Consider the following 25,999-nt stretch of genomic DNA (forward strand, 5'->3'; position numbering starts at 1 on the left):
TTGCATATACCCTTGAATTTCAAGAGTCACACATATTTGTGTATGATAAAAATGATAAAGATACTTCAGAACCTTTGATGGCACACAGGGCGTTGGATCAATATTTGAGTTGTTTGGTCTTTTTGTAGGGGAGGTAGTAAGCCTGTCGCTCATATTGCCAAGCAGTGCACTGATCCATAGTACTACCACGGTGTTTATAGGTATTTGAGATCAGAATGAAACTTTGATCCGTTTAATGCATAAATTATTTTTTAAATTAATTTTAAAGAGTTTTGATTTGCATGAAAAGGCTAGCTTATTACTTACCATTTATTACCATGAATGGTAAAATGCCAACTTCATTGGCAAGAACGTATCCAGGATTTATTTTCAGGGGAGGTGCAAAAAAAAAGTAAAAACACATGGACAATTTGGTTATATTCATTTTTATTTCGTTTTTACGAGTCCAGCAAACATTTCGGGGGGATCAAACCCACCTACACTCCTGGATAAGGCCTTGTTCATTGGATGTAGCACATTCGGAAGCACAATATGATATCTTGGGGGGTGGTAATTCAACTGAAGTTATGTAACTAAGGCCGTATCTAGAGGAAGAGAGCTTTGCCCCCCCCCCCTCTACATTCTTTTTTGTCAGAATCGTAAAAACGGAACAAAAAAGCATTAAAAAACTTTGATGTGTTTTTCTTATATTTTATAAACACACCGTCCCCTAAAAACTCCCCAAAACACATCCTGGATACGGCCTTGTATGTGACAGTTCCTCTAAAAACGATACTTACAGCCAGTCCCCTCAGGCTCAGCAAACTCTTACGATTGAACTGTTTCGTTTTCATTGACCTCAATTAGTTCTTAAGATACTTAGAAAAGTCTTCTTTTTTTCAAAAATGTATTGTATCTTGTTCAAGATCTTCTGAGAATAAAATAGAATTATTAATAAAATAGAATATATTAGTAATTTACATTAATATATAATATTATTAATATAATATTTTTATTAATACTATTTTTTATTAATTACTAAAAAATATACTATTTTTATTAATATAGAATATATTAATAAAATGGAATTATTAATAAAATAGTGTCTATTAGGCAAAGAAAGAATACTGTCATTTACGACGAACTGATTACTCATTACGGTCGGAAATATATAACACATTTTTCAACTTTTCTTTCCTCATGTAGAATTAATGCTATGTAACAAAACGCCTTTTAAATTATAATTTACTAATGTAAGCTATAAAACATAACCTTTTTTGAATTACTAGTTACTGGATTTTGACAGTTGTGACTTCACTAATTCTACGAATCCCCCCCCCTCTAAAAAAATATACTGAATAACTCCAATCGACGAAATCTCAACCCCCTGTATTGTAGTACTGATTATCTGTAAAAAAAAAAAAAAAAAAAAAAAAAAAAAAAAAAAAAAAAAAAAAAAAAAAAAAAAAAAAAAAAAAAAAAAAAAAAAATTCAAGTAGGATATGTAGGATTTTATTTCGGAAAGGTACAAATTCGAATTTCACCAAGATCCCGAAATTATACGGAGAGTTTAAGCAACCACGAACAGCATTTCAAAGGTTTCCAGATTTTTGCTAGGAAGGAACGGATTTAAACTCCCCCTACCCTGCGTACAAACCTCTATCATTCCCATTAGCCAATCGTCAGTTTTCTTAGATCTGGTTTCTTGGAAGCAAAAAGTAACATTTGGTTTCAAGGTTTTTCCCTTGGTAAATTGATTGAAAATTCCTGTATTTTTAAAATCAAAAAGAAAATTATTTCGAAACCAAAAGTCTTGCGACATTTATGGTTCGTTAAGTCTCTTAATTGGTTTTACCACATGTCTAGGTCTCCTAAACTAATTAAATTTGACAAGTAAGATCAAATATCATAAAAATAAAAAAAATCAGCTAATATATTTTAAAGGCTTAATTTAATAACTTTCTCAAAATATATGCATAAAATAAAGCTTTGAATGAACGTTATCGTGGAAATAGACACGGACGTCTCACCCAGCATCTATGCTAGTTTCCTGGGAATTAATTCAATCAAAATGCTCCCTTCTCCGTCGGCCCTGCAGCAGCGGGAATCGAACCCAAGACTCGACGTCAAACAATTAAAGGTAACGGGAACCGTAAGTAAGGAGTGACCTGGGCAAATAGTTACCAAAACTCTAAACAAATGAGTTTTAATGCCGATATATAAATTATATAATATATAAACAAAAACTAACTAAAACGACAAGCGATAGTTGAAGACGAACAACCCTAAAAGAAAGAGACCCGCAGGTATTGACGCATTTGTGGATGGTACCCATCCAAAAACGTGATTTTTCGGGTTGTTCAAGGTGGGAACTGTAAACCACCAAAGAATGGTTTTCATCAAACTTGGTATTTCAGTTTGACTTCATTTGAATAAGTTCCATGCTATTTTTAAATTCACTTCATTTTTAAAATTATTGTTCAGTTGAACCTGAAAGAAAATCATAATTTTTAAATCGGTGTAATACGGTATATGTTTATCACAAGACTAATCTTTAAGAGCATGTGTTTTTTTTTAATTTTAGCTTCTACATGTTGTGCTTCACTCTTTAGTTACAGCTTTCCAATACCCTCCCCAACCCCGCCCTGTCCAGCAAATATATATGGAATGCAGTAGGCAAACTCTTTTGTCTATCGATAATTCGGGAAATAGTTCAGGAATGATCCTAAATGATTAAAATTATCGGAAAACCATTAAGATCAACATACTATTGTAATAAATAAGACCAGATTGAGTACGTATAATAAATAGTGTCTCTCATCCATCAAAATCCAAATCCAAAGGTGTCTTAGCTTGCTGATTGTAAATCCAACAATGCAATATAGATGTCTAAAGCGAAAACACGTTAAATGCACAAGTCATAGATTATTGTATTTTAGTCGTACCAAGATTATCAATTTGAATGACTCCCAGGTCCCTAGGTAGGGTTCCTGGGCCCAGGATCCCACTTATCGAGCTGCTTATCCCCAAACTAACTGTGCACACATAAATAAGCTGCGCCTTTTTAACCTCATGATCGTTCAAGTATAATTAGGAAAGAGTTATAAACATTTAAAGCACTGAAATAACTAAGATTGCAGTATGCCTGTCCTAAACCAAAACATAAACATTTCACAAATGATTTTCAATTTCCGCTGAAAATTGCATTAAAGCGTTCCTTGCTGAATGCTTAACAAACTTTACTACTACTGCTACTAATAATAATAACTCACTGCAGCACCAAGCCGCCTGAGGCCAACACAGCTACGCATGCTCCTCCTCGAACCTAATCTATTTAAAGCCTCCCTCTTTACACCCTCCCATGAAGTTCCCATTTCCTTTAAATCTTTATTTATGACATCCTCCCAACCCAGACAAGGACGACCTGCTTTCCGTGTAGCCCCAGACGGTTTGCCAAAAAGGACAATCTTCGGTAATCTGTCATCCTTCATCTTTAGGCTAAGTTTAAATTTTATCAGTATAAAATCAAATGTCACTAAGTTCACATTCTACAAAACTTCATTCCGTTCCGTACCACCCTATTCCCTGTACCCTCCTCGATAACCCTTTCCCAAGCCCTCAACCTTGCACAGGTAAAACGATGGTCTTATAGAGATCATTCAGCGAGTTGTCCAAAATAATTAAATATTAATTACTAAGAATTTTTAAGATGGATCGTTTCATTTACACTAAAAGTTGAGATCTAAGGATTTCCAAAAGGTCTGAACACAATGAGGCTAATATTATAACGTAATTGTTCAAAATCAAAGCACATTGAAGAGATACATTTCAATAACCGTCCCAATGTATTGGGACGGTCCAATATATTGGATCCTAAATCCCCCTTAACTTCGTACATATAAACAGGATCAGAGCCGTATTCAGCGGAGAGGTTACCAAGTTTTAGTACCCCCCCCCCTAATGTTTGTCTGGCCCGTAAAAAAGTAACGGAAATGCATAAAAATATATTTGTCATGCGTTTTAAAACTTTTTTGTGAACCCTCTCCCCAAAATACCCTCCCCTCCTGAACAAGAATCTTTGATATGGCTCTGGATAGGAACTTCCTCTTTGAAACGTGTTCAATCTGGAATTAAAAAAAGAATAATCTTAAATGAATAAATTTTCGTCAATAAAACACAGCAATATGATAGTCCTAATTCATAACCTACTAAGCACGCATATCATAAATGTTGCTCGATATCCACCAAAATTGGCATTTAATGGGTTCAAAACCTCTTAATGTCTGAAGCTAATCTCAAGATATATTCACTCAAAACACCCCTCCCCCCCATCCCAGTTGACATGCCTGCTCTTTCATTAAGTCTTAGTCTGAAGGTAATATCTATCAGTAAAAAAAACTAATAAAATAAAAGCAAATCAAAATACAACAGATGCCCCCCTGCCAGTTGAAATTCTTGATCTTTCGTTAAATCTTATGAAACATTTATAGTGAATTATGACAGAATAATTTCTTTTTTTCTTTTTTTTTACAATTCAAACATGAGTTAATACCCGTGTACTAAACATTAATGTAGGTTACTATTTTGACGCCCAGAAATTACTAGAGCAAGCAAAAATCTTGCCATAAAGCATAATTACGTTCGTGACGAAATCTTTGTCTAAAATTATCTAGCTGAAAACCCAGGATATCCTAATTAATTCCTTTTGAACACCAGATGGGCTGTCATGACTTTTTTAAAGTGACACAAATGAAATTTATTTAAATATTAGGGGTGTGAAACACATTTTCCAAATGGCTTAAAGTTTTTTTAAATCCCATAAATGAATAGTACAAACAGGGTCGAGGAAATAATCCAAAACACACAAATATTAAATTAGTATGCACTACTTAGGAGCTTGCAATACTGGCAACAGTTCAGGGGGCATTGTCTCAAGATTTTCTCCCCTCCTAGATACCGAAAAACAAATTTCAGGTATTTTTATCTTAAAATGACCTTATTTAGCACGTACATTGAAAAAATGTAAAAGCAACCATATTTGGAACATAATGTTTGCCCCTCCCCTAATGTCCAGGAACTGACACCACTAGTTTGCAAGCATCATCAGCAACAAATATTCTAAATATCTTGAGGCCAGAAATGGAAAGAAACATGAAAGCAAAAGCCTACACTTTCAGAAAACAATATCAAGCATGCGATGGATTGACAACTCTCTAAGATCATGTACATAAGGTGGCGCTTGCCAAGTATGGCAGAACTATGCCAAGCGTTTTCGACAGTATGCTAAGTATTTGGGGACTGTGCGAAGCGTAGCAGAACTGTACGACACACGTGGTGTTCCGGGATGTACACCAGGTGTCTTAGGGTGCACCATAAAACACAACCATGATGCCCCATGAGAAATGACACTTTTGGTCAACCACTACTTTTGCTAACAACTCACCGCAACATCAAGCCGCCTAAGACCAACACAGCTATGCACGTTCCTCTTCCATCTTAATCTTTTCAAAACCTCCCTCTTAACAATTTCCCAGGATCTTCCCATTTTCCTTACTAGATCCTCCCAATCCAACCAAGGAGGATCCGCTTTTCGTTTAGCCCTACACGGTTAGCAACAAAGAACAATCCTTGGCAATCTGTCATCCTTCATCCAATGAACGTGCCCTAGCCTTCCTCTTCCACAAAAACGAAATTTCACTGTGTACTTGCGATGCGCCGCTCTCATCTTCATGTTAATGAAGATTGAGCAGTGAGCCACCATTTAAAAATTAGGCCCTTTTTAAGAATTTTAAAACTACTTTACTACTTTTAAAAATTAGAGGTGTCCCCACTAATTAATTTTTTATGAAGCTCTAAAGAATAAAAATGCGAATTTGTTCGGCCTATTCATGTTAAAGCTTTCAATGAAGCCACAATAATTTTTTCATCAAAGAATCTGCTCGTGTCTGCTGTTAATACGCATTTCACTGCTATAGGAAAATAGCATTGGCTTCAAACCTCGGAGATCCACCTTAAGCTTGTCATTAGTAACCAAAACTGTGAAGTCCATACATGTGGAAACATCATGCGTATGTGTTAAATATTTTTATGCTAATTATGGGAGTATACCATTTAATGAATTTGGAGCTACCTATCGAAACTTAGTGACATAATTTGTATGTTGAAAAACAAAGAGAGGGCAGCATCGCCAAAAATGAAGGGTTGTTTAAGAAAATTAGGCCCTTAGCCTAGGTTTGGCATGTCTGAGAACCCTACAACAGTTGTTTCAGTTCCCTATCTACGAAACTCATTGGTTTCGTGTTGCTGGTTTGTTGCGTTTTTTTCTGGATATCGTCATATCGAACTAGCGGTTGAGTGTTTGTCAAGAAGGCTCATTCAAATTGCATGCTATAGCTCTACTAGTACATTTTATATGGGCATTAGAAGGGATGAATTAAAAAAAAGTCTCCCTTAAGCTTTTTTTGTCTATTAACATCAATTTTGTCCCGGATAGGGCCAAAACACTACTGATCGTATATACTGAGATAATGAATCAAATTTAAATTACCAGAGAGCTTTCTTTAAAATCTTCAAGACTCAGTGGACAAATTACCATCATGTGGCTTATTTTGTCTCTAAACAATATGAACCACCGTTATAAGTAATACCTGCACACTACCTAGAAAAGAGTCAATGAGTCTTTCTGCAGAAAGGGGGGGGGGACTGAAGCTTCATAATATTAATTTGTTGGTCAAGATTTTCCAGCTAAACGTTATAGGTATTTTTTTTTATCAATCTGGAATGGGGGAGGGGTCAATTACCCGTTACCTTAGATTCATTTCAAATAATATATCTAGACTAACAGTTAAGAAAAGATGTTTAGAGGGGGGCTCTTATTTTAATATTGGAAAGTTTTCAATGTAAAATGAATTTTTCGATTTGCATACCATCTAGGAAGTGGGAAGGGGGAGGGGGGATAAGGAGAATCCTCAAGAAAAAAAAATTGTGTAGAGGGTCTTGTTCTTTGAAAAATTAAAATGATCTGAAATATGTTTTTTTTTACATTTAGGTCCTGTTCCAGAAACTTTTTAGGTGTTCATTTTTTTAAGAGGGTAGAGTATCGAGCCAACAATTGCAGAAAATATAAAATCTCTCAATGTAAAGACGTTTTTTTATTCTTGTGCCCTTAATAGTGGCGAATAGTCCGTGCCTCAAAAAACACCCGTTCTCATAATTGTGTGCCCTGTGGCAAGAGCTGTGGCCCGAATTATGGCAAATCGTTGTAAGATATTGTAACTGTAAGACAGCCGATCAGTTTCAGGTGACGAAGAGCCTTGTAAAAATCTATAAATTCTCAGAAGTTATGCAAAGAGAAATTTATAGCTTAAAAATACTAAAAAGTTACAAATAAATATATGCGATAATTTGAGGAATAATACCCTTACTAACTCGAATATTTTTACTTAGGAATCCACTAAAGATGTTACCATCGCAAAGAAAGCGGCTAATCCACCTATGGGTTTCATATACATCGGATTAGCCGTTGCAGCCATAGGAATTATCATCAGCTTCGTTGGTTTGGGTGACAGAAGCTTCCGAACTGAAGAATTACGACTAATCGGTCCTCTCATGACTGCTCTTGGTTTCGCTATTATCTTCATCAGGTCGGTGCTCTGCTGTGTCGTGCACTGGACGAATTCCAAGTTTGAGCAAGAGAACGTCATTCCAGAAGTGATTGTTCATCAGCATCTGCAACCCCAAGAGCTCAAGTTTAAGCCAAGGCTTAGAAAAATCAGCAGCGACGATGAACTGGAACATTTCTCGATCCCTATGTCGAATGAGAGTTTGATGTATCACGGCCTTGTACGAAGTGATGGTGAACCCTTAAGCCTTGATTACGAAGCAGTTACAAAACGAAGGGAGTTGATCCTCGATCCTAATGGAATCAATAACAGAAATAGTATAATGGTACCCAATGGGATACCCTCACCACCTTGAAGTATATACCACGGGTTGATGAATGTGATTAATACCTATATACCAAGGGCGGTCAAATGCACTTAATTTGATAAGTTCAGATATTTGAGAGCCACAAGTCATTATGAACTTGAATTTTTTCTTATTTACCTTTTATATCATGAAGAAAAAGAAACTCCGCCAACTCGTTTGCCGGGCAACACATTGAACGTTAAAGTACCCCAGGTGGCCCGTGAGCTGTAGTTTGGCTATCCCTGCTATATATCACATTGCTGACTAAAGTATGACTTTTAATTTATCACATAAAGTAATTGCTTATCATTCGCTTGTGTGGAAACGTGTTATTCATTGCCAATCTTAATTATGTCGAAAATGTTATTGATAATCTGAGGGACTTGCTCTTCGCTTAATACGGAACTTGCCTAAGTACTTTATATGAATTGTGATATTGTTATATAGTTTGTTGTTATTAAATAATTGTGAACATGGTGAATTTTGTGTGGTATGATTTGTGATTAACCCCTAATTGTTTTTTATCTACCCAAGAGTGCACAAATAAAAAAGAATAGTTATTTGGTTTAGACTTTGACCGACAACAGTAACAGCATCGGACAAGTAACTATTTTTGATGACCAATTTGAATTTTTAAATGACTTCTATATCGTATGGTTATAGGTCAAGAGTCTTAGATACACTGTCTAAAAGGTTCAAGATGTTCAAACGAAAATTTTATGTGTATCCTTTTTACAATTTTAAATATTGTTTTTACTTAACATTAAAGGAGTATTCGATAATTGCTACTCTTGTTTCCCTCTAAAAACATAAGAGTGGATGGATTGTACGGTTACAATAAGAAGTTATGTGAACAGTTAGGTCTAAGGGGGTATTTGCCCCTCCTCAAGTCTAGAAATTTTCTTACAATTTCTTTTATATTTAGCTCTTAGTGTGTTTCCCTTTAATTTGCCTTTTTTAAATGAGCTCCAGCTTATGTTCCCGTTCATGCTCAAAATTGATTGTGGTTTAGCCTGTAAGCTTATTTCTTGAAAATGACATATTTGCAAATCTTCCAGAAGTTCATATTGGATATTGCTAAGGTGCTACTGATAGAATTTTTCGGAGTCAGGGTGGCTGGTTACAAGGCACCAAAATCTTATTTCTTTCTTTTTTATTGCAAGACATTTCTTAGTGAAATTATATGTCTCAAAATTGTCTAAGAAAAAACAGCAAAAAATAATAAAATAGCAAATAATAAACAGCATAAAACAGCTGATCGCAAGTGATACTAAGCGTTTTCCCAGGAAATCTGATCACTGAAAAATCAGCTCTGTTTCCACCAGTGACGTATTTTTTTTGGGAGGGGGGGTGCATGTGCTACCTAGATTTGTTAGCTTTCCCTTTCCAATATTCTGAAATGCGGAAACGTGTTATTCATCGTCAATCTTTATAGATTGGCTTGTCATGCTTACCGACTTATGTGGATAATGTTGCTGTTGGAATACCTTCATTAAAAAAGAAAAATAAATAAATGCTTGGGAGGAGGTGGCAATGGATTTTGCCAACTAGCGAGCCATTTTTACCTTCTGATTTGATTTTTGAAAAATGCTTTTTTTTGTATTTTCATGGAAAATGTTGAAAGTTTGCCCCCTCCCTAGATTTTAGAAAATACATTTTACCCACCCCCCTCTCCCTAAAAAAAAATACATAATGCTTCTATATGAGAGCTTGTGCCGTATGTTGAATGCCCGAAAAAGGGTAACGAATTCTGAAATAATTTTTAATGATTTCGAGTCAAAATATTACGTTTTTGGACCGATAAAATATTAATGGAGGCAGTACACCATATGCGTTTCAAGCGATTACCAAGGTTATGTTGCGAAAAACAACAGAGTTCTCACCAATCAATAAGACCTGACTTTTATTTGCGCTACTAGGTCAAATTCCTGTGTAAGTACAAAGCTTAGTGTTTTCCACGTAACTGAAATTATATTGGCGTGAAAATGACCCCTTTTCTCAGTTATATTACGGCTAAGTTATCTAGTGCATGCCAAAATCAAATCATGAATCTAAGCTTCTGGAAAAAAAAAGTTTTTATAGATCTCCAAATATCGATTTATTGTTACTTTGAGTTTATATATTGGATTTAGGCAATGGTGTAATCATGCAATATTTTTCAATGATATTCTATTGATCTAACTTTCTACTTCACCAAGTTTTTGTTATATTTTGTAATTAATTGATTTTTCTTTTCTAAATTCCTTTAGCATGCAATTTTAAAAGAGATATTCCATTTGATGCGACGGTGGTTGGCGAGTTTTGTCATCAAGAGTTTAGGAACTGTTGGGACTGAGCCATTTCTGCTTTTAATCATGTTAATATTTGTGTAGTTGTTTTCTCTTCTTCCTATTCTACATTTTCTTTGAATATTTCTACTCTTCTTAATTTTTATTACTTTATTATTTCTTCCTTTTTCAATCTCTTATTTATTTCGGCCTATTTTTCCCCTTCTCTACATGTAATTTAACACATTTTTAGTAGTTGAATTTTTCAATTCTTCTTTAAATTATCATTTCATAATGTTCTGTGATCTTTCTAATAGGTTGTATTCAATAGCACAGCACTAAAATATGGCCCACTTCCATTTTGCTGAGTGGCATGTGTGATTGGCGCGGTTGAGCATTGCCCAAAACCGTTAATAAAATGAATATATTCACAAGCGAGAGGGTGACCGGCGTTTACCCCCTGGAAAATAAGACTCCAAATTTGAGAATTTTATTTGAGTTTTATTTCTTCATTTCCGAAGGAGGAAAAAATTTTAGTACATGCGTAAACTTGTGGCGCATAATACACAAGTGCCAAAATTCATTCCCCCTACAGAAAAAAAAACTAATACAATTCTCAAATTTGGAAATCCACGGGGGGTATTTCCCGAGGGGGGAGTAAACGCCTATAACCAAGTGAGAGACACGTTTAATATAGAACAAGTTTATTCCGCAGTCCGTCTCCTCAACTCACTATTGCAACAGGTCCCTTTCTGTTCCCCCAAAAGCCGGAAAATCTTCAAAAGCTTTCACTTCTGCTTCATTTGACCGGAATAAACGTTTACAGCATGAAAAGATGTTAGAAGGATTTCCCCTCAAAAGCATTGCCAGTTATCAATAAAATTTTTAATTTAGCGGCACAAAGTAAGCAATCGAGGGCTGCCTTTACTCTTTAGGGGCACTAGAAGATGAGTCGCCTCGCCCAGCATCTGTAATTTCACCAACAGAGGTTTCCATGAGGCACGGTCATATGCAACCCAGCGTTGCCAATACGGTTGTACCGTATCGCTTTCTTACAATTTAGAAATCCTGGTACAATACGGTAGATTTGAATATTTAGTGGGTATATTTTAGTACAGTGTGATTGTACTCACCCAGTAATTTTTTAGAATTTTCGAAGCTCCCCCATTCACCTATTTGGGGTGTTAGCCAAGGTAAAAGGAATTTCTTCGAATACATATACGAAACAAAAAGAAAATCTTGGCAAATTTCATACGAAAATATATTACTTTGTTCTAGTATTTTTAAACATGGAATGGAATCTACTGATGCAGAATACTACAATTGTACCACAAAGAATCTTTGGGGGTACATTTTTGGTCGAAAAACCGGTATAATTTGTCTCAGAGCGTTGACAACGCTGGTGCAACAGCTTATACATGGTAGATCAAGTCACTGTATCCCAGCCGACCGAAGAGACAGAAGCCTTAAAGCGGCTCTTAGGTCATTTTTTACCACTATGCACCAATCCCTCTTCTGTCCTCCAGATCAACGCTTCAAGTTTCGAGCTGTGTTTTAATAGCGGACTTTGAGGCGCATCGACCCTCTTCGCGCGTTAGACGAGTGGCTGTGTCTAAAATTTCCAAGACTGGGCACTGTTGTTTATAGCGCTCATGAATCTCTTTATTGGTTGATCCTTCCTGCCGTTGAACGCGAAGAATACGACAGAGACAATAGTGATCAAAGACAATTGGTTTTCTTTTTTGTCAAAAGAGATTTGTCTTTATGTCTACCATGTGCATCGAAAGCAAGAGACCAACCGGTAAATGGTAAGCCATCTGTCAAGAGGGTTAACTAACCATATAGTTTATTTATCATTTGGGCTAATAACCTGACACACTAATCAGACACTAATTTTATGAATCACACCAACTGCCTTAATTTATTTACTTCTTATTCACAGTAAAAAAAAAGCACAGAAACGCCACACACAAGATGGCGTTGTAGTGACACTGGCGAGTTTCAACTCACAAATTGTATATACGCTTTGGATCATGCTCAAATAGCATGAAAAGTTGGCAAAAGTCGGATCTTCGACAATTTAATACAACAAGGTTGTAAAAAAAAAACACTTTCGCATCAGCATCAAGCAACTTCATTTATTAGAAATACAATTCGTGTTTTCATATTTCGAAACCTCTCCCACCCCTTAACAGTCGAACCTGTACACAATTAGATGCTATATTTCTTTCCCACTGTTCAGCAAGTTCATTTTTACAAAAAAACTTATCTCGACAGCCTGTAAAACCTACTCAAACCCTTCTTAAGAAAATTACCAATTTAAAATCTGCAAAACACCCCTATATATAACACAAAAAAGATCTTGACAAAAAAAAAGAATAAAAGAAAATGAGGCAACCACTTATATTTTTCAAAAAAGAAAAATAAAATATCAAGAGGTTTATTCGGCCTCCCCTTGGATCTGTTCTAGGACCTCTTTCTTCTTTGCGGCCACCCTTTCCTTCCTCTGCTCGAGTGTAAGCTTTTTGGGGTTGAACCTCTTCTTAGCCACTTTACTCCTATAAAAGAACACAACAATTTAGAAACCAGAATTTTCGCTTCAAAATGCATAAAAATCATAAACTTGAATTTTAAGAAATCTATGACAAATTAGTGACGAACCTCCAGTAATACAGAGTTCAAAAAAGCACAGTTATAGAGCACAACAATAGATTAAATAAAAAATAACTACTGGCTAACTAGTGACGAACCTCCAGTAATACAGAGTTCAAAAAGCATAGTTATAGAGCACAACAATACATTAAACATAAATAACAGTTTAATACGCAGTAAAGGCCGCATGGACCAGGTGTTAATCTTGATAATTCCTTACAAACAAAAGCATAAAAAAGACAAAGATAACGAAAAAATATTGGAGAAAACCCTTTCCAAATATGACCGGAGATAAACAATAGTGAACATAATCGGGTTGTTATAACATGATGTTGAGACAGTAATTTTATGTACTTAATACGCTGTTATGATTACAGACAAATTAATTGATCAGGAGATAATATAAATTAAAAGAAAATAAGATAGAACTAATAGTGGCGTAAAGCTTACAAGAGAGCAAAGAAAAAAAGAGGGTTTATTTCAACTATACAGTTGACAATGTACGATTTATGCGCTATTTATTTTTACTTAACATTTTTATCCATTCCTTTGTTTAATATTCTACATTATATTTTCAATATTTTTTTTTTTAATTGAAAATTAACCCCTTTGTTAATCTATGTTTATTCATGTATCCATTTCTTTGGTTTGTGTCATACGAATAAACCAATGTACACGAATAAGCCAAGCCAAATTTCATCGTCCTAGCTTACCTGGAAGTGCCTAAAGTAGCGAAACGGGGACAGACCGACAGAATTTGCGATCGCTATATGTCACTTGGTTAATACCAAGTGCCATAAAAAAATATGTTACTCGTTTTCAAACTCTTATGATAGCATCCCATCATAGTTTTCAGATTAGCTATTGGCTTATAAGACTTACCGACATTCACGACATTATATTTTCAATATTTTTTTTTTTAATTGACTCCTTTGTTAATCTATGTTTATTCATGTATCCATTTCTTTGGTTTGTGTCATACGAATACAAATAATAGATACTTTAAAATCGATCTCTGTAATAAGAAACACCCAGAATCAAAACACATTCCCTGTCAAAAGAAATTTTGAGGAACAGCGCTTTGAAGTCTCAAGATAGTATTGAAAAATATAGCTAATGGTGTTAAGTATGGACATGGCAAAAAGTGCTTGTACCACAAAACAAAACCTTAATTGCCCAACGCTTGCTTTCTGCAGTGTTTTGATTCTGGATGATGGTATAAACGGCCATAGCTTTAATCTATTCAGCCCTATCCCAATCCAATTTTAGCAGAATTTTGATGTACAAACTCAATTTTAATTTACACAAAAAAAGGCCGCAAATGAACATAGCTTCTACTCAAATATAAATATCATGGTTGTTAAATTGATTACATTTTACTATTATATAAAATGAGTTGTTAAATTGGTTGTTAAAATGAGTTGTTAAATTGTTGTTTTACATTTACAATTATACATTACATTTACAATTTAACAACTCATAAAATGAGTTGTTAAATTGTTAATGGTTGTTAAATTGATTAATGGTTGTTATAGTGACTTATTAAATTGTTATTTTACATTTACAATTCACATTACATTTCGAATTTAATTACATTACAATTTAACAACTCATGAAATGAGTTGTTAAATTGTTAATGGTTGTTAAATTGATTACATTTTACTATTATATAAAATAAGTTGTTAAATTGGTTAATTGGTTGTTAAAATGAGTTGTTAAATTGTTGTTTTACATTTACAATTATACATTACATTTACAATTTGACAACTCATAAAATGAGTTGTTAAATTGTTAATGGTTGTTAAATTGATTAATTGGTTGTTAAAATGACTTGTTAAATTGGTATTTTACATTTACAATTTACATTACATTTACAATTTAATTACATTACAATTACAATTTAACAACTCATGAAACGAGTTGTTGAATTGTTAATGGTTGTTAAATTGATTACATTTTACTATTAAATAAAATGAGTTGTTAAATTGGTTAATTGGTTGTTAAAATGAGTTGTTAAATTGTTGTTTTACATTTACAATTATACATTACATTTACAATTTGACAACTCATAAAATGAGTTGTTAAATTGTTAATGGTTGTTAAATTGATTAATTGGTTGTTAAAATGACATGTTAAATTGGTATTTTACATTTACAATTTACATTACATTTACAATTTAATTACATTACAATTACAATTTAACAACTCATGAAACGAGTTGTTGAATTGTTAATGGTTGTTAAATTGATTACATTTTACTATTAAATAAAATGAGTTGTTAAATTGGTTGTTAAAATGAGTTGTTAAATTGTTGTTTTACATTTACAATTATACATTACATTTACAATTTGACAACTCATAAAATGAGTTGTTAAATTGTTAATGGTTGTTAAATTGATTAATTGGTTGTTAAAATGACTTGTTAAATTGGTATTTTACATTTACAATTTAATTACATTACAATTACAATTTAACAACTCATGAAACGAGTTGTTGAATTGTTAATGGTTGTTAAATTGATTACATTTTACTATTAAATAAAATGAGTTGTTAAATTGGTTGTTAAAATGAGTTGTTAAATTGTTGTTTTAGATTTACAATTATACATTACATTTACAATTTAACAACTCATAAAATGAGTTGTTAAATTGCTAATGGTTGTTAAATTGATTAATTGGTTGTTAAAATGACTTGTTAAATTGGTATTTTACATTTACAATTTACATTACATTTACAATTTAATTACATTACAATTTAACAACTCATGAAACGAGTTGTTGAATTGTTAATGGTTGTTAAATTGATTACATTTTACTATTATATAAAATGAGTAAATAAAAAGCTCCCTTATTCTCTACAATAAAAACATGCTAACACCAGACTGTCAATTGTATGTAAATATTACAATACACTTATTTACAATACACTTACAACACATTTACAACACACTTATTTACAATACACTAAAACACTGGAATTAAAATTAAGGACATACAGGTAATGTACAAATGACGACAAGTGTCGGTCAATCAAATTAACAGGTGGCAAGCTTAGCCTGTGATCGGGAGGCAAGGTGGCATAGGGCCAAGTGACAAGCTAAGCCACCCGATCGAGAAAACAATAATACCAGGCTTCCATAATATATTTGACACGCAGTCGGGCACAGATTAGTTTCAGACATTTCATCGCCAGGCATTCCTTAATTAAGTGTCGGTAGGCATGTTAACCCGAGATGATCTTCATAATTAACATACTAAAAGGCTCCTAAAATAATTTTGAACGCTTGATTTTGGATACCGTCGAGCTTGTACTCTGGGTCGAGGTGAAACTAGGGCGCCACGACGGTCAGCCGAATTTTACATTTGGCCCAATGTAAGTGAAAAAATACACCTTAGATGCTAGAGAGGAATCGCGAATTGAAGCAATAGGGCAAATGATTGTGATAACAAGACACACTTTTGAACTATGGCCGTGACATGGGAATGTCATTTCAGGTCGTTTCCAAACAAACACAAAGGTTTTTAGCCTTTTTGACAACAATAAGTCCGATATCCAACAGGTGGCAGTTGACGTCCTAAAATTTATTTCGTAAGCCTTGTTTTCAGGCCACCCACATCCAATACAGAGTCCGACGCTGGTTGTGCAGATTATCGACAACATGGTCCCTTTCCCACGCTCATTTCCCCCCTCCCCCCTCGTTTTACGTTGAAAGATCTTTCCTTGGAAGAATTTTTCATTGGAGAAGGGAATTTGCCATTCAGAGGGCACCGGAAATCCCAGCATTATACATAAAACGATCATTTAAGAAATTAAATTAAAAAAAAAAACCGGTTTTTTCAACTGAAAGTAAGGAGCAACTTTAAAACTTAAAACAAACAGAAATTATTACGTATATGACGGGGTTTGCCCCCCCCCCAAGTCAATACCTCGCTCTTTACTCGAAAGTGTTTTTTAGTACTTTGAAAGAGCTACCTTTTTGAGCTTAACAGCCTTTGTGATTTAGGGGGTATTCTTAAAGAACTGGAACCAAATGCAAATTTTAGCGTAAAGAGTGAGGTATTAACGGACAAAACCCCTCATATAAGTAATAAGTTCTGTTCGTTTTAAGTTTTAATGGTGCTCCTTACTTTTGGTAAAAAAAAATATATTTTTATGTAATGGCAGAAACAGCGTTTCAACCCGAGCCCACTTTCCACTATATGATGTACATCTCAGAGCTCCACATGCATGATTTCTTTGGCCATGCCCCCTTTTCCATGTATAAACAGTGCCAAATCTGCCACACAGTTCCATCATACTTGGCACAAGTCACCTGGTGAACATGATTTCTGGATCATGAAAGCTAGCGACTCTTCGGTTCCACTATACCCGAATTTTTTGGGATTTTCCCAAAAGATAATCGTGTTCTCAGAAATATCCAGGAAAACGGCCGTAAGCGAGCATTAACAATTTGTACTTTGTGTTCATATACGTGTATTTACGAAATTTCATAAAATTTCTGGAAAACCCAAAACGCATTTGTATAACAAAAACACTGAGTAATAAAGTAAATTAGAATACATAGTTCCGTTTATCAACTCTTTGGATAGATAAAAAGAAAGAGTGAGTGAGAGGGGAGGGAAGAAAAAGAGAAAGGGGTTAAGAGAGACGGGGGAGAGGAGGTGTAAATAGGAAGTGAGAGTAGAGAGAAAGTGGGAGAGAGAGAGAGAAAAAAACATACCTGTCTTTCACAATAGGTTTATGCTCAGGGTCAGCACGTATAGCAGCATGGGCTTTCTTGTACAACTCTTCAACAGCATCAGCATTTACACCAGCCTTGAAAATTCAACAATCTTGTTATCAATTGATAGCTGAGATTGAGCTAGACCTAATATCTATTACACGAATTAACGACGCTTCTTTACCATAGTTTTTCTTTTGCGCCGGCTGTGCTGCAGCTGAAATCGAACCCCGAACCCTGTATTGGCACAAAGAAATCAATCTACTGAGGCATCAGAGGCGATTGAGTTTCAAACATTGCCAAACTACATTTTTCAAATTTGTATTGCTTTTTTTTTATCTAAGCAAACTTAGATTATTCTCCTTAGGAAATCTAAGTAACCTCGTAAACTTTTGGTTCAGTGAATAGATAGGTCATAAACTAATGTCTCCAATGATATTAACATCTTATCCTTTCGGGACAAGCTACAGCTGTTGACTTGCCGCAAAAATCGCATTTTTCATAAACTTAAACACACTCGCCTTTCTAATGGGCTACCAGAAATCATGCAGGAACTTTCACAGAATTTGACTTTATTCTATATCTAATTGAAAGAGCCAACAGACACCATTGAACGACTACCCCTTGGAGTACCCCCCCCCCCTAAAGGGGTAAATAAAAAGAGACAGCCGACTCTCAGACAATGCTTCGCAGTTGGTACCACAATCCTATTAGTATTTCATATTATTTGTTATTATAATTACCCCCAAGGTCTCTCACAAATTTATCTTATGGCTAAAATCAATTTTTCTCATGTAGCCTTTTTTATTCAAATAATAAAAAAAATAGCCATATTTTCTTCCTGTCATTTTAAATCGTAGCCACTTCAAGGCAAAAAAGAAAAGAGCCTAATTTTACCTAAGTCATTTTTGTCAAAAGTTCATGACAGGACACACACAAAGATAATTTTTACATTTGAATCCTCCAAGCAGGTGTTTAAGCCAAAAGCTGTTCACCAGAAAGCTAGTTGCAGTAAGTATTCATAACATTTATACATTTATTATAGCGGTATTTATTGTGTCATTCTGCTTTGTGTGGTGGGCCGTGGACCTGGGTATTGGATCTTCAACTAGTTTTAGTTTTACTTATGTCGTAAATATTGATAGGGTCACCAAAATCACGAGCTCTGCCTCTCCGTTGTTATACGTACTATCTGGCACGTACGCAGGGGGGGGGGGGGGTGGCTTCGGCCCCCCCCCCACCCGAAATTTTTTGAAATGCATAATTTCCCCATGGTTTCTTGGGATTTCTGGCAAAAGTAGGACATTTGTTAAGAATCTAGATATATGTGTGAAGCCTTTTTTGGGGGATTTTACAGCATGCAATTATCCGGTCAAGTCACTGCCCAATTATTAACCATTTTTTGTCAAAATTTTACCCTCTTTGAAGTAATTAGCAATTGTACTGTTATTTTGTTTTGTAAAGTGAGTTTGCTTTCCAGAGCAAAATAGAAGTATCCTTGACATTAGGGCGTTTATCCCCCCTTTTCAGGATAAAGTACAGCTTTTAATGGATCAATTTTGGAAACTATTATTTTTCATTAAAATCTACGTTTTTGCAATAGAACTATCCCCCACAGCACCCAAATTGCACAATTAACCCTAAAATTTCCCTTTCAGTGCGATATAACAGATTAATCACTGGTTCTAAATCGCTATGAACATAATGTGAGCCTAAAACGTACTTTTGAGGCTTCAGTCTTCTTCCCCCCATCCGCCACAATACTACAGATTAAAGTTAATCTGTATTTTCCGATATACGTGGTTTTTGCATTACTGACTAAAAAAAGTGCTACTTTATATCTGCTATTTCGAAGGTTTTGCCCCCCCCCCCCCGAAAAAAATTCCTGCGTACGTGCCTGCGTATTATATTAATAAATTGAATTAAAGTAATTAAAATTAAGCAACTTGGAAAATGTGGCTCAAATTCAAAGTTAACACAACTTCCGTTTGTTTAGACAACCAATAACCTCTTCATGGTGTGCGTGTGACTCAACCCAATCAAACACAAATTGAACTCAATCCTCATTCAACCAACCCTGTTTAACTCACACTATTGAGCCTATCCTGTTGCAGGGGTTTGATCGACAGAGGGTTGAGTTTAATTAAATGGGAAACTTACATCATGAATTGAAGGCAAATAATTCTGATATTCGAAATGCAAATATTTCTCCAGAGTCAACCCAAATTAAAAAATAACTATCAATTTGTACAAAATAAAAACAGCATAAAAACTTAACTATTTATGACATGGCAACTTTTTGATCGTTTTGACGCTTAAATCATAATATCCCAAAAATCTATAAAAACATCAGACAAAGCTATGTAGGAACATCAAATAAACCCTAATGCAATCATCTGTTATTATTTTGACACCCAAAATCCGAAGATCGAAGGCAAAAGATGACAAAAATTTTTATTGTAAAAGAATGAAATTTTATTATTAAATCAGTACCAACCCAAAGCAGCAAATTACAGCTATTCTGGCCATAATGGAGAAAAGAAAACTTAAAATACATAAAACCATGAAGTTCGTTTTTGACGTTTTTGCAACTTTTTGATCGTTTTGACGCTTAAATCATAATATACCAAAAATCTATAAAAACATCAGACAAAGCTATGTAGGGACATCAAATAAACCCTAATGCAATCATCTGTTATTATTTTGACACCCAAAATCCGAAGATCGAAGGCAAAAGAAGGCAAAAATTTTTATTGTAAAAGAATGAAATTTTATTATTAATAATAATAAAATAATAACATCATGGTTTTGACGCTTAAATCATAATATCCCAAAAATCTATAAAAACATCAGACAAAGCTATGTAGGAACATCAAATAAACCCTAATGCAATCATCTTTTATTATTTTGACACCCAAAATCCGAAGATCGAAGGCAAAAGATGACAAAAATTTTTATTGTAAAAGAATGAAATTTTATTATTAAATCAGTACCAACTCAAAGCAGCAAATTACAGCTATTCTGGCCATAATGGAGAAAAGAAAACTTAAAATACATAAAACCATGAAGTTCGTTTTTGACGTTTTGAAGTTGAACTGATGTTTTGAGTTTTCAACGTTTTGACGTTCACACACTCGAATCCAAAATCCAGTCTGACAGAGAGAAACTAGATACAGTTGCATAGAAACGTCAACACAATCTTAATGAAGTTGATTCTTGTTACTTCGATGGTCAAAATTCAAAGACGGAAAATTAACGGCGATCAAAATTTTTTAATATTTCTCCAGAACACACCCAAATAAAAATTACAGGTAGTCTGGCCAGAATGGAGAAACGTTAAATTAAAGCACATAGCTATCGTGTCTTAGCTCATTTTCTTTCGTTTTTTTTATCAAAAAACGGTGCGATTTTTGGACAATTACAACGTTATCTAAAAAAGAAACACTGGACAGGGCTACATAGGAATCAAATACTAAAAGTTGTGCCCTGGTGAAGCAAAATACTGTTATTTCCAAAGTAAAAATTCGCCGAAAAAACCTGGGTTATCAAAATCTTTAATATTTATCTAGAACTCACACAAATCAATAAATTACGATCTGACTAGAATGAAAAAAAAAAACTTGCAAATATATAAAATCATGAAAGTTCGGTTTTGCTAAATGCAGAGTGCAAGTTTTAGACATAAAGAAATTGGATATGGAATCGGACACAGATACATGCAAACGTCGACACAACTATAACAAAGCTGATTTTAGTATTTTGATAGCCAAAATTCGCAACAAAAAGCTCATGGCTATCAACATTTTTAATATTTCTCCAGAACCCACCCAAATCAGCAAATTACAGCTAATCTGGCCAGATTGGAGAAACGTCAAATTAAAGCACATAGCTATCGTGTCTTGGCTCGTTTTTTTTATATCAAAAAACGATGGAATTCTTAGATAATTAGAATATTATCTAAAAGATAACACTGGACAAGGCTACACAGAAATCAAATACTAAAAGTTGTGCCCTGGTATAGCAAAATGCAAGTTTTTGTAAAGAGAAAAATTCGTCGAAAAAAGCAGGGTTATCGAAATCTTTAATATTTCTCCAGAACTCACATAAATTAATAAATTACGATTTGGCTAGAATGGAAAAAACTTAAAAGTATACAAAATCATGAAAGTGAAACTCGTGATTCACTTTGTCGGGAAATATATACAACCTACAGGCTGCTTCCCAAGCCTATTCATTTGATGAATCAGCATGAAAACTAGGTTATGACAACGTTGTTTCCATGTGAAGGAAAACTGTACAAGAAATTGAACAAAAGAACAAAGATAAATTAAGTTAAATTGTCAGGATAATAAAAGATAAATTGCCGGGAAATACATACAACTCATGGGCTGCTTCCCGAGCCTGCTCATAAGATGAATTAGCATTAATTCGAATGAAACTCGTGGCTATCAACATTTTTTAATATTTCTCCAGAGCCCACCCAAATCAGCAAATTACAGCTAATCTGGCCAGAATGGAGAAACATTAAATTAAAGCACATAGCTATCGTGTCTTAGCTCCTATTTTATAAAAAAAAATGGTGTGATTTTTAGTCAATTACAAAATTATCTTAAAAAAAAAAAAAACACTGGACAAGGCTACATAGAAATCAAATACTAAATGTTGTGCACTGGTGAAGCAAAGTGCTGTTATTTCCAAAGTAAAAAATTCATAAACAAAAAACAGGGCTATAAAAATCTTAAATATTTCTTCAGAACTCACACTAATAAATTACGATCTGACTAGAATGGAAAAAAACTTGCAAGTATATAAAATCATGAACGTTCGGTTTTTGTTAAATGCAGAGTGCAAGATTTAGACAAAAAAAAATTGGAGATGTTATCGGACACGGAGGCATGGAAACGTCGAAACAACTATAACGAAGCTGATTTTTGTTATTTTGATTTAAAATGAAATAGTTGTGGGCATCAAGTCACGGCTAATTGCAGAAAAAGCCAAGATAGTCCAATTGAGTGAGAAGAAAAACCTGGCATTAATTCCCCCCTTATTAGGATTGCATAAAAAGGAGGTTAGTTCATTTGTTAATAGATACGTCTATCTATTATCCGTCCATGCATCATTGCAAGGGCAGTAGAACCAAGGTAGATATTCATAGAGCTAATATATTGATAGAACTTATAGTTTTCCAAATATTTGATTAATTTGGCTTGGGTAAACGGCGGAAGTACGTGGGTGCCTCTCTTATTGGACCAATACACGGTTTGTTATCTTTTAGCAAGTCACGCCTGCCAAGAGTTACAGGCAGGTTAACCCAGAATTTAAAATTGACATAGGACCATTAGATCGCCCGGAATGACAGGTAAACAAGAGACGCTTACCTATGGTCTTACCTAATAACCTATGGCAAAATTCGCCACAAAATTCAAAGACGGAAAACTCGTGGCTATCAACACTTTTCAATACTTCTCCAAAACCCACCCAAATCAGCAAATTACAGCTAATCTGTCCAGAATGGAGAAACTTTAAATTAAAGCACAGAGCTATCGTGTCTCGGCTCGTTTTTTAAAATCAAAACAGTGCGTTTTTTAGACAATTGGAACGTTATCTAAAAAACAATCAAAAAGGCTACATAGAAATCAAATGCTATGTTGTGCCCTGGTGAAGCAAAATGTTGTTATTTGCAAAGTAAAAAATTCGTCGAAAAAACCAGGGTTATCATAATCTTTAATATTTCTCCAGAACTCACATAAATTCATAAATTACGATTTGGCTATAATTGAAAAAAAACTTGCAAGTATATAAATCACGAAAGTTCGGTTTTGATAAATGTACGGTACAATTTTACAAAACGAAATCGAAGACGGAATCGGACACGTATGCATGGAAACGTCGACACAACTATAACGAAGCTGATTTTTGTTATTTTGATAGCCGAAATTCGCCAAAAATTCAAAGGCGAAAAACTCATGGCTAACAAACTTTTTTAATATTTCTCCAGAACCCACCCAAATCAGCAAACTACAGCTAATCTGGCCAGAATGGAGAAACTTTAAATTAAAGCACATAGCAATCGTGTCTTGGCTCTTTTTTTCTTATCAAAAAACGGTGCGATTTTTAGACAATTAGAATGTTATCTAAAAAAAAAAAACACTGGACAAGGCTACATAGAAATCAAATGCTAAATGCTGTGCCATGGTAAAGCAAATGCTGTTATTTCCAAAGAAAAAAATTCGTAGAAAAAAACCAGGGCTATCAAAATGTTTAATATTTCTCCAGAACTCACATAAATTAATAAATTACGATTTGGCTATAATTGAAAAAAAAAACTTACAAGTATATAAATCACGAAAGTTCGGTTTTGATAAATGTACGGTGCAATTTTACAAAACGAAATCGAAGACGGAATCGGAGACGTATGCATGGAAACGTCGACACAACTATAACGAAGCTGATTTTTGTTATTTTGATAGCCGAAATTCGCCAAAAATTCAAAGGCGAAAAACTCATGGCTAACAAACTTTTTTAATATTTCTCCAGAACCCACCCAAATCAGCAAACTACAGCTAATCTGGCCAGAATGGAGAAACTTTAAATTAAAGCACATAGCAATCGTGTCTTGGCTCTTTTTTTCTTATCAAAAAACGGTGCGATTTTTAGACAATTAGAATGTTATCTAAAAAAAAAAAACACTGGACAAGGCTACATAGAAATCAAATGCTAAATGCTGTGCCATGGTAAAGCAAATGCTGTTATTTCCAAAGAAAAAAATTCGTAGAAAAAAACCAGGGCTATCAAAATGTTTAATATTTCTCCAGAACTCACATAAATTAATAAATTACGATTTGGCTATAATTGAAAAAAAAAAACAAGTATATAAATCACGAAAGTTCGGTTTTGATAAATGTACGGTGCAATTTTACAAAACGAAATCGAAGACGGAATCGGACACGTATGCATGGAAACGTCGACACAACTATAACGAAGCTGATTTTTGTTATTTTGATAGCCGAAATTCGCCAAAAATTCAAAGGCGAAAAACTCATGGCTAACAAACTTTTTTAATATTTCTCCAGAACCCACCCAAATCAGCAAACTACAGCTAATCTGGCCAGAATGGAGAAACTTTAAATTAAAGCACATAGCAATCGTGTCTTGGCTCTTTTTTTCTTATCAAAAAACGGTGCGATTTTTAGACAATTAGAATGTTATCTAAAAAAAAAAAACACTGGACAAGGCTACATAGAAATCAAATGCTAAATGCTGTGCCATGGTAAAGCAAATGCTGTTATTTCCAAAGAAAAAAATTCGTAGAAAAAAACCAGGGCTATCAAAATGTTTAATATTTCTCCAGAACTCACATAAATTAATAAATTACGATTTGGCTATAATTGAAAAAAAAAACTTACAAGTATATAAATCACGAAAGTTCGGTTTTGATAAATGTACGGTGCAATTTTACAAAACGAAATCGAAGACGGAATCGGACACGTATGCATGGAAACGTCGACACAACTATAACGAAGCTGATTTTTGTTATTTTGATAGCCGAAATTCGCCAAAAATTCAAAGGCGAAAAACTCATGGCTAACAACCTTTTTTAATATTTCTCCAGAACCCACCCAAATCAACAAACTACAGCTAATCTGGCCAGAATGGAAAAACTTTAAATTAAAGTACATAGCAATTGTGTCTTGGCTCTTTTTTCCTTATCAAAAAACGGTGCGATTTTTAGACAATTAGAATTTTATCTAAAAAAAAACAAAACACTGAACAAGGCTACATAGAAATCAAATGCTAAATGCTGTGCCATGGTAAAGCAAATGCTGTTATTTCCAAAGAAAAAAATTCGTAGAAAAAAACCAGGGCTATCAAAATGTTTAATATTTCTCCAGAACTCACATAAATTAATAAATTACGATTTGGCTATAATTGAAAAAAAAAACTTACAAGTATATAAATCACGAAAGTTCGGTTTTGATAAATGTACGGTGCAATTTTACAAAACGAAATCGAAGACGGAATCGGACACGTATGCATGGAAACGTCGACACAACTATAACGAAGCTGATTTTTGTTATTTTGATAGCCGAAATTCGCCAAAAATTCAAAGGCGAAAAACTCATGGCTAACAACCTTTTTTAATATTTCTCCAGAACCCACCCAAATCAACAAACTACAGCTAATCTGGCCAGAATGGAAAAACTTTAAATTAAAGTACATAGCAATCGTGTCTTGGCTCTTTTTTCCTTATCAAAAAACGGTGCGATTTTTAGACAATTAGAATTTTATCTAAAAAAAAACAAAACACTGAACAAGGCTACATAGAAATCAAATGCTAAATGCTGTGCCATGGTAAAGCAAATGCTGTTATTTCCAAAGAAAAAAATTCGTAGAAAAAAACCAGGGCTATCAA

The 25,999-nt window shown here is 34.2% G+C and overlaps 3 protein-coding genes across 10 annotated transcripts in view; 2 read left to right on the forward strand and 1 right to left on the reverse strand.

Moving 5' to 3' along the window:
* LOC136026516 (uncharacterized) overlaps positions 1 to 8,729 on the forward strand; it is a 59,660-nt gene extending 50,931 nt beyond the window's left edge. For all 8 annotated transcript variants that reach the window (XM_065703151.1, XM_065703153.1, XM_065703152.1 and 5 more), the window contains one exon: positions 7,426 to 8,729. In XM_065703151.1, coding sequence (XP_065559223.1) covers positions 7,426 to 7,956 — 531 coding nt within the window. In that variant the 3' untranslated portion in view covers positions 7,957 to 8,729. The remainder of the gene's footprint in view (positions 1 to 7,425) is intronic.
* LOC136026520 (annexin A7-like) overlaps positions 1 to 25,999 on the forward strand; it is a 322,593-nt gene that overhangs the window by 231,019 nt on the left and 65,575 nt on the right. The window lies entirely within an intron of this gene.
* The window catches only part of LOC136026514 (large ribosomal subunit protein uL18-like), a 35,921-nt gene continuing 22,525 nt past the window's right edge, over positions 12,604 to 25,999 (reverse strand). Inside the window, exons 5-6 of the mRNA XM_065703147.1 lie at positions 17,587 to 17,681; positions 12,604 to 12,772 (exon numbers count right to left, since the gene is read on the reverse strand). Of these exons, the coding sequence (XP_065559219.1) occupies positions 12,655 to 12,772; positions 17,587 to 17,681 (213 nt within the window). The 3' untranslated portion in view covers positions 12,604 to 12,654. The remainder of the gene's footprint in view (positions 12,773 to 17,586; positions 17,682 to 25,999) is intronic.

Source organism: Artemia franciscana, chromosome 4, assembly GCF_032884065.1.
Source record: "Artemia franciscana chromosome 4, ASM3288406v1, whole genome shotgun sequence".
NCBI lineage: Eukaryota > Metazoa > Arthropoda > Branchiopoda > Anostraca > Artemiidae > Artemia > Artemia franciscana.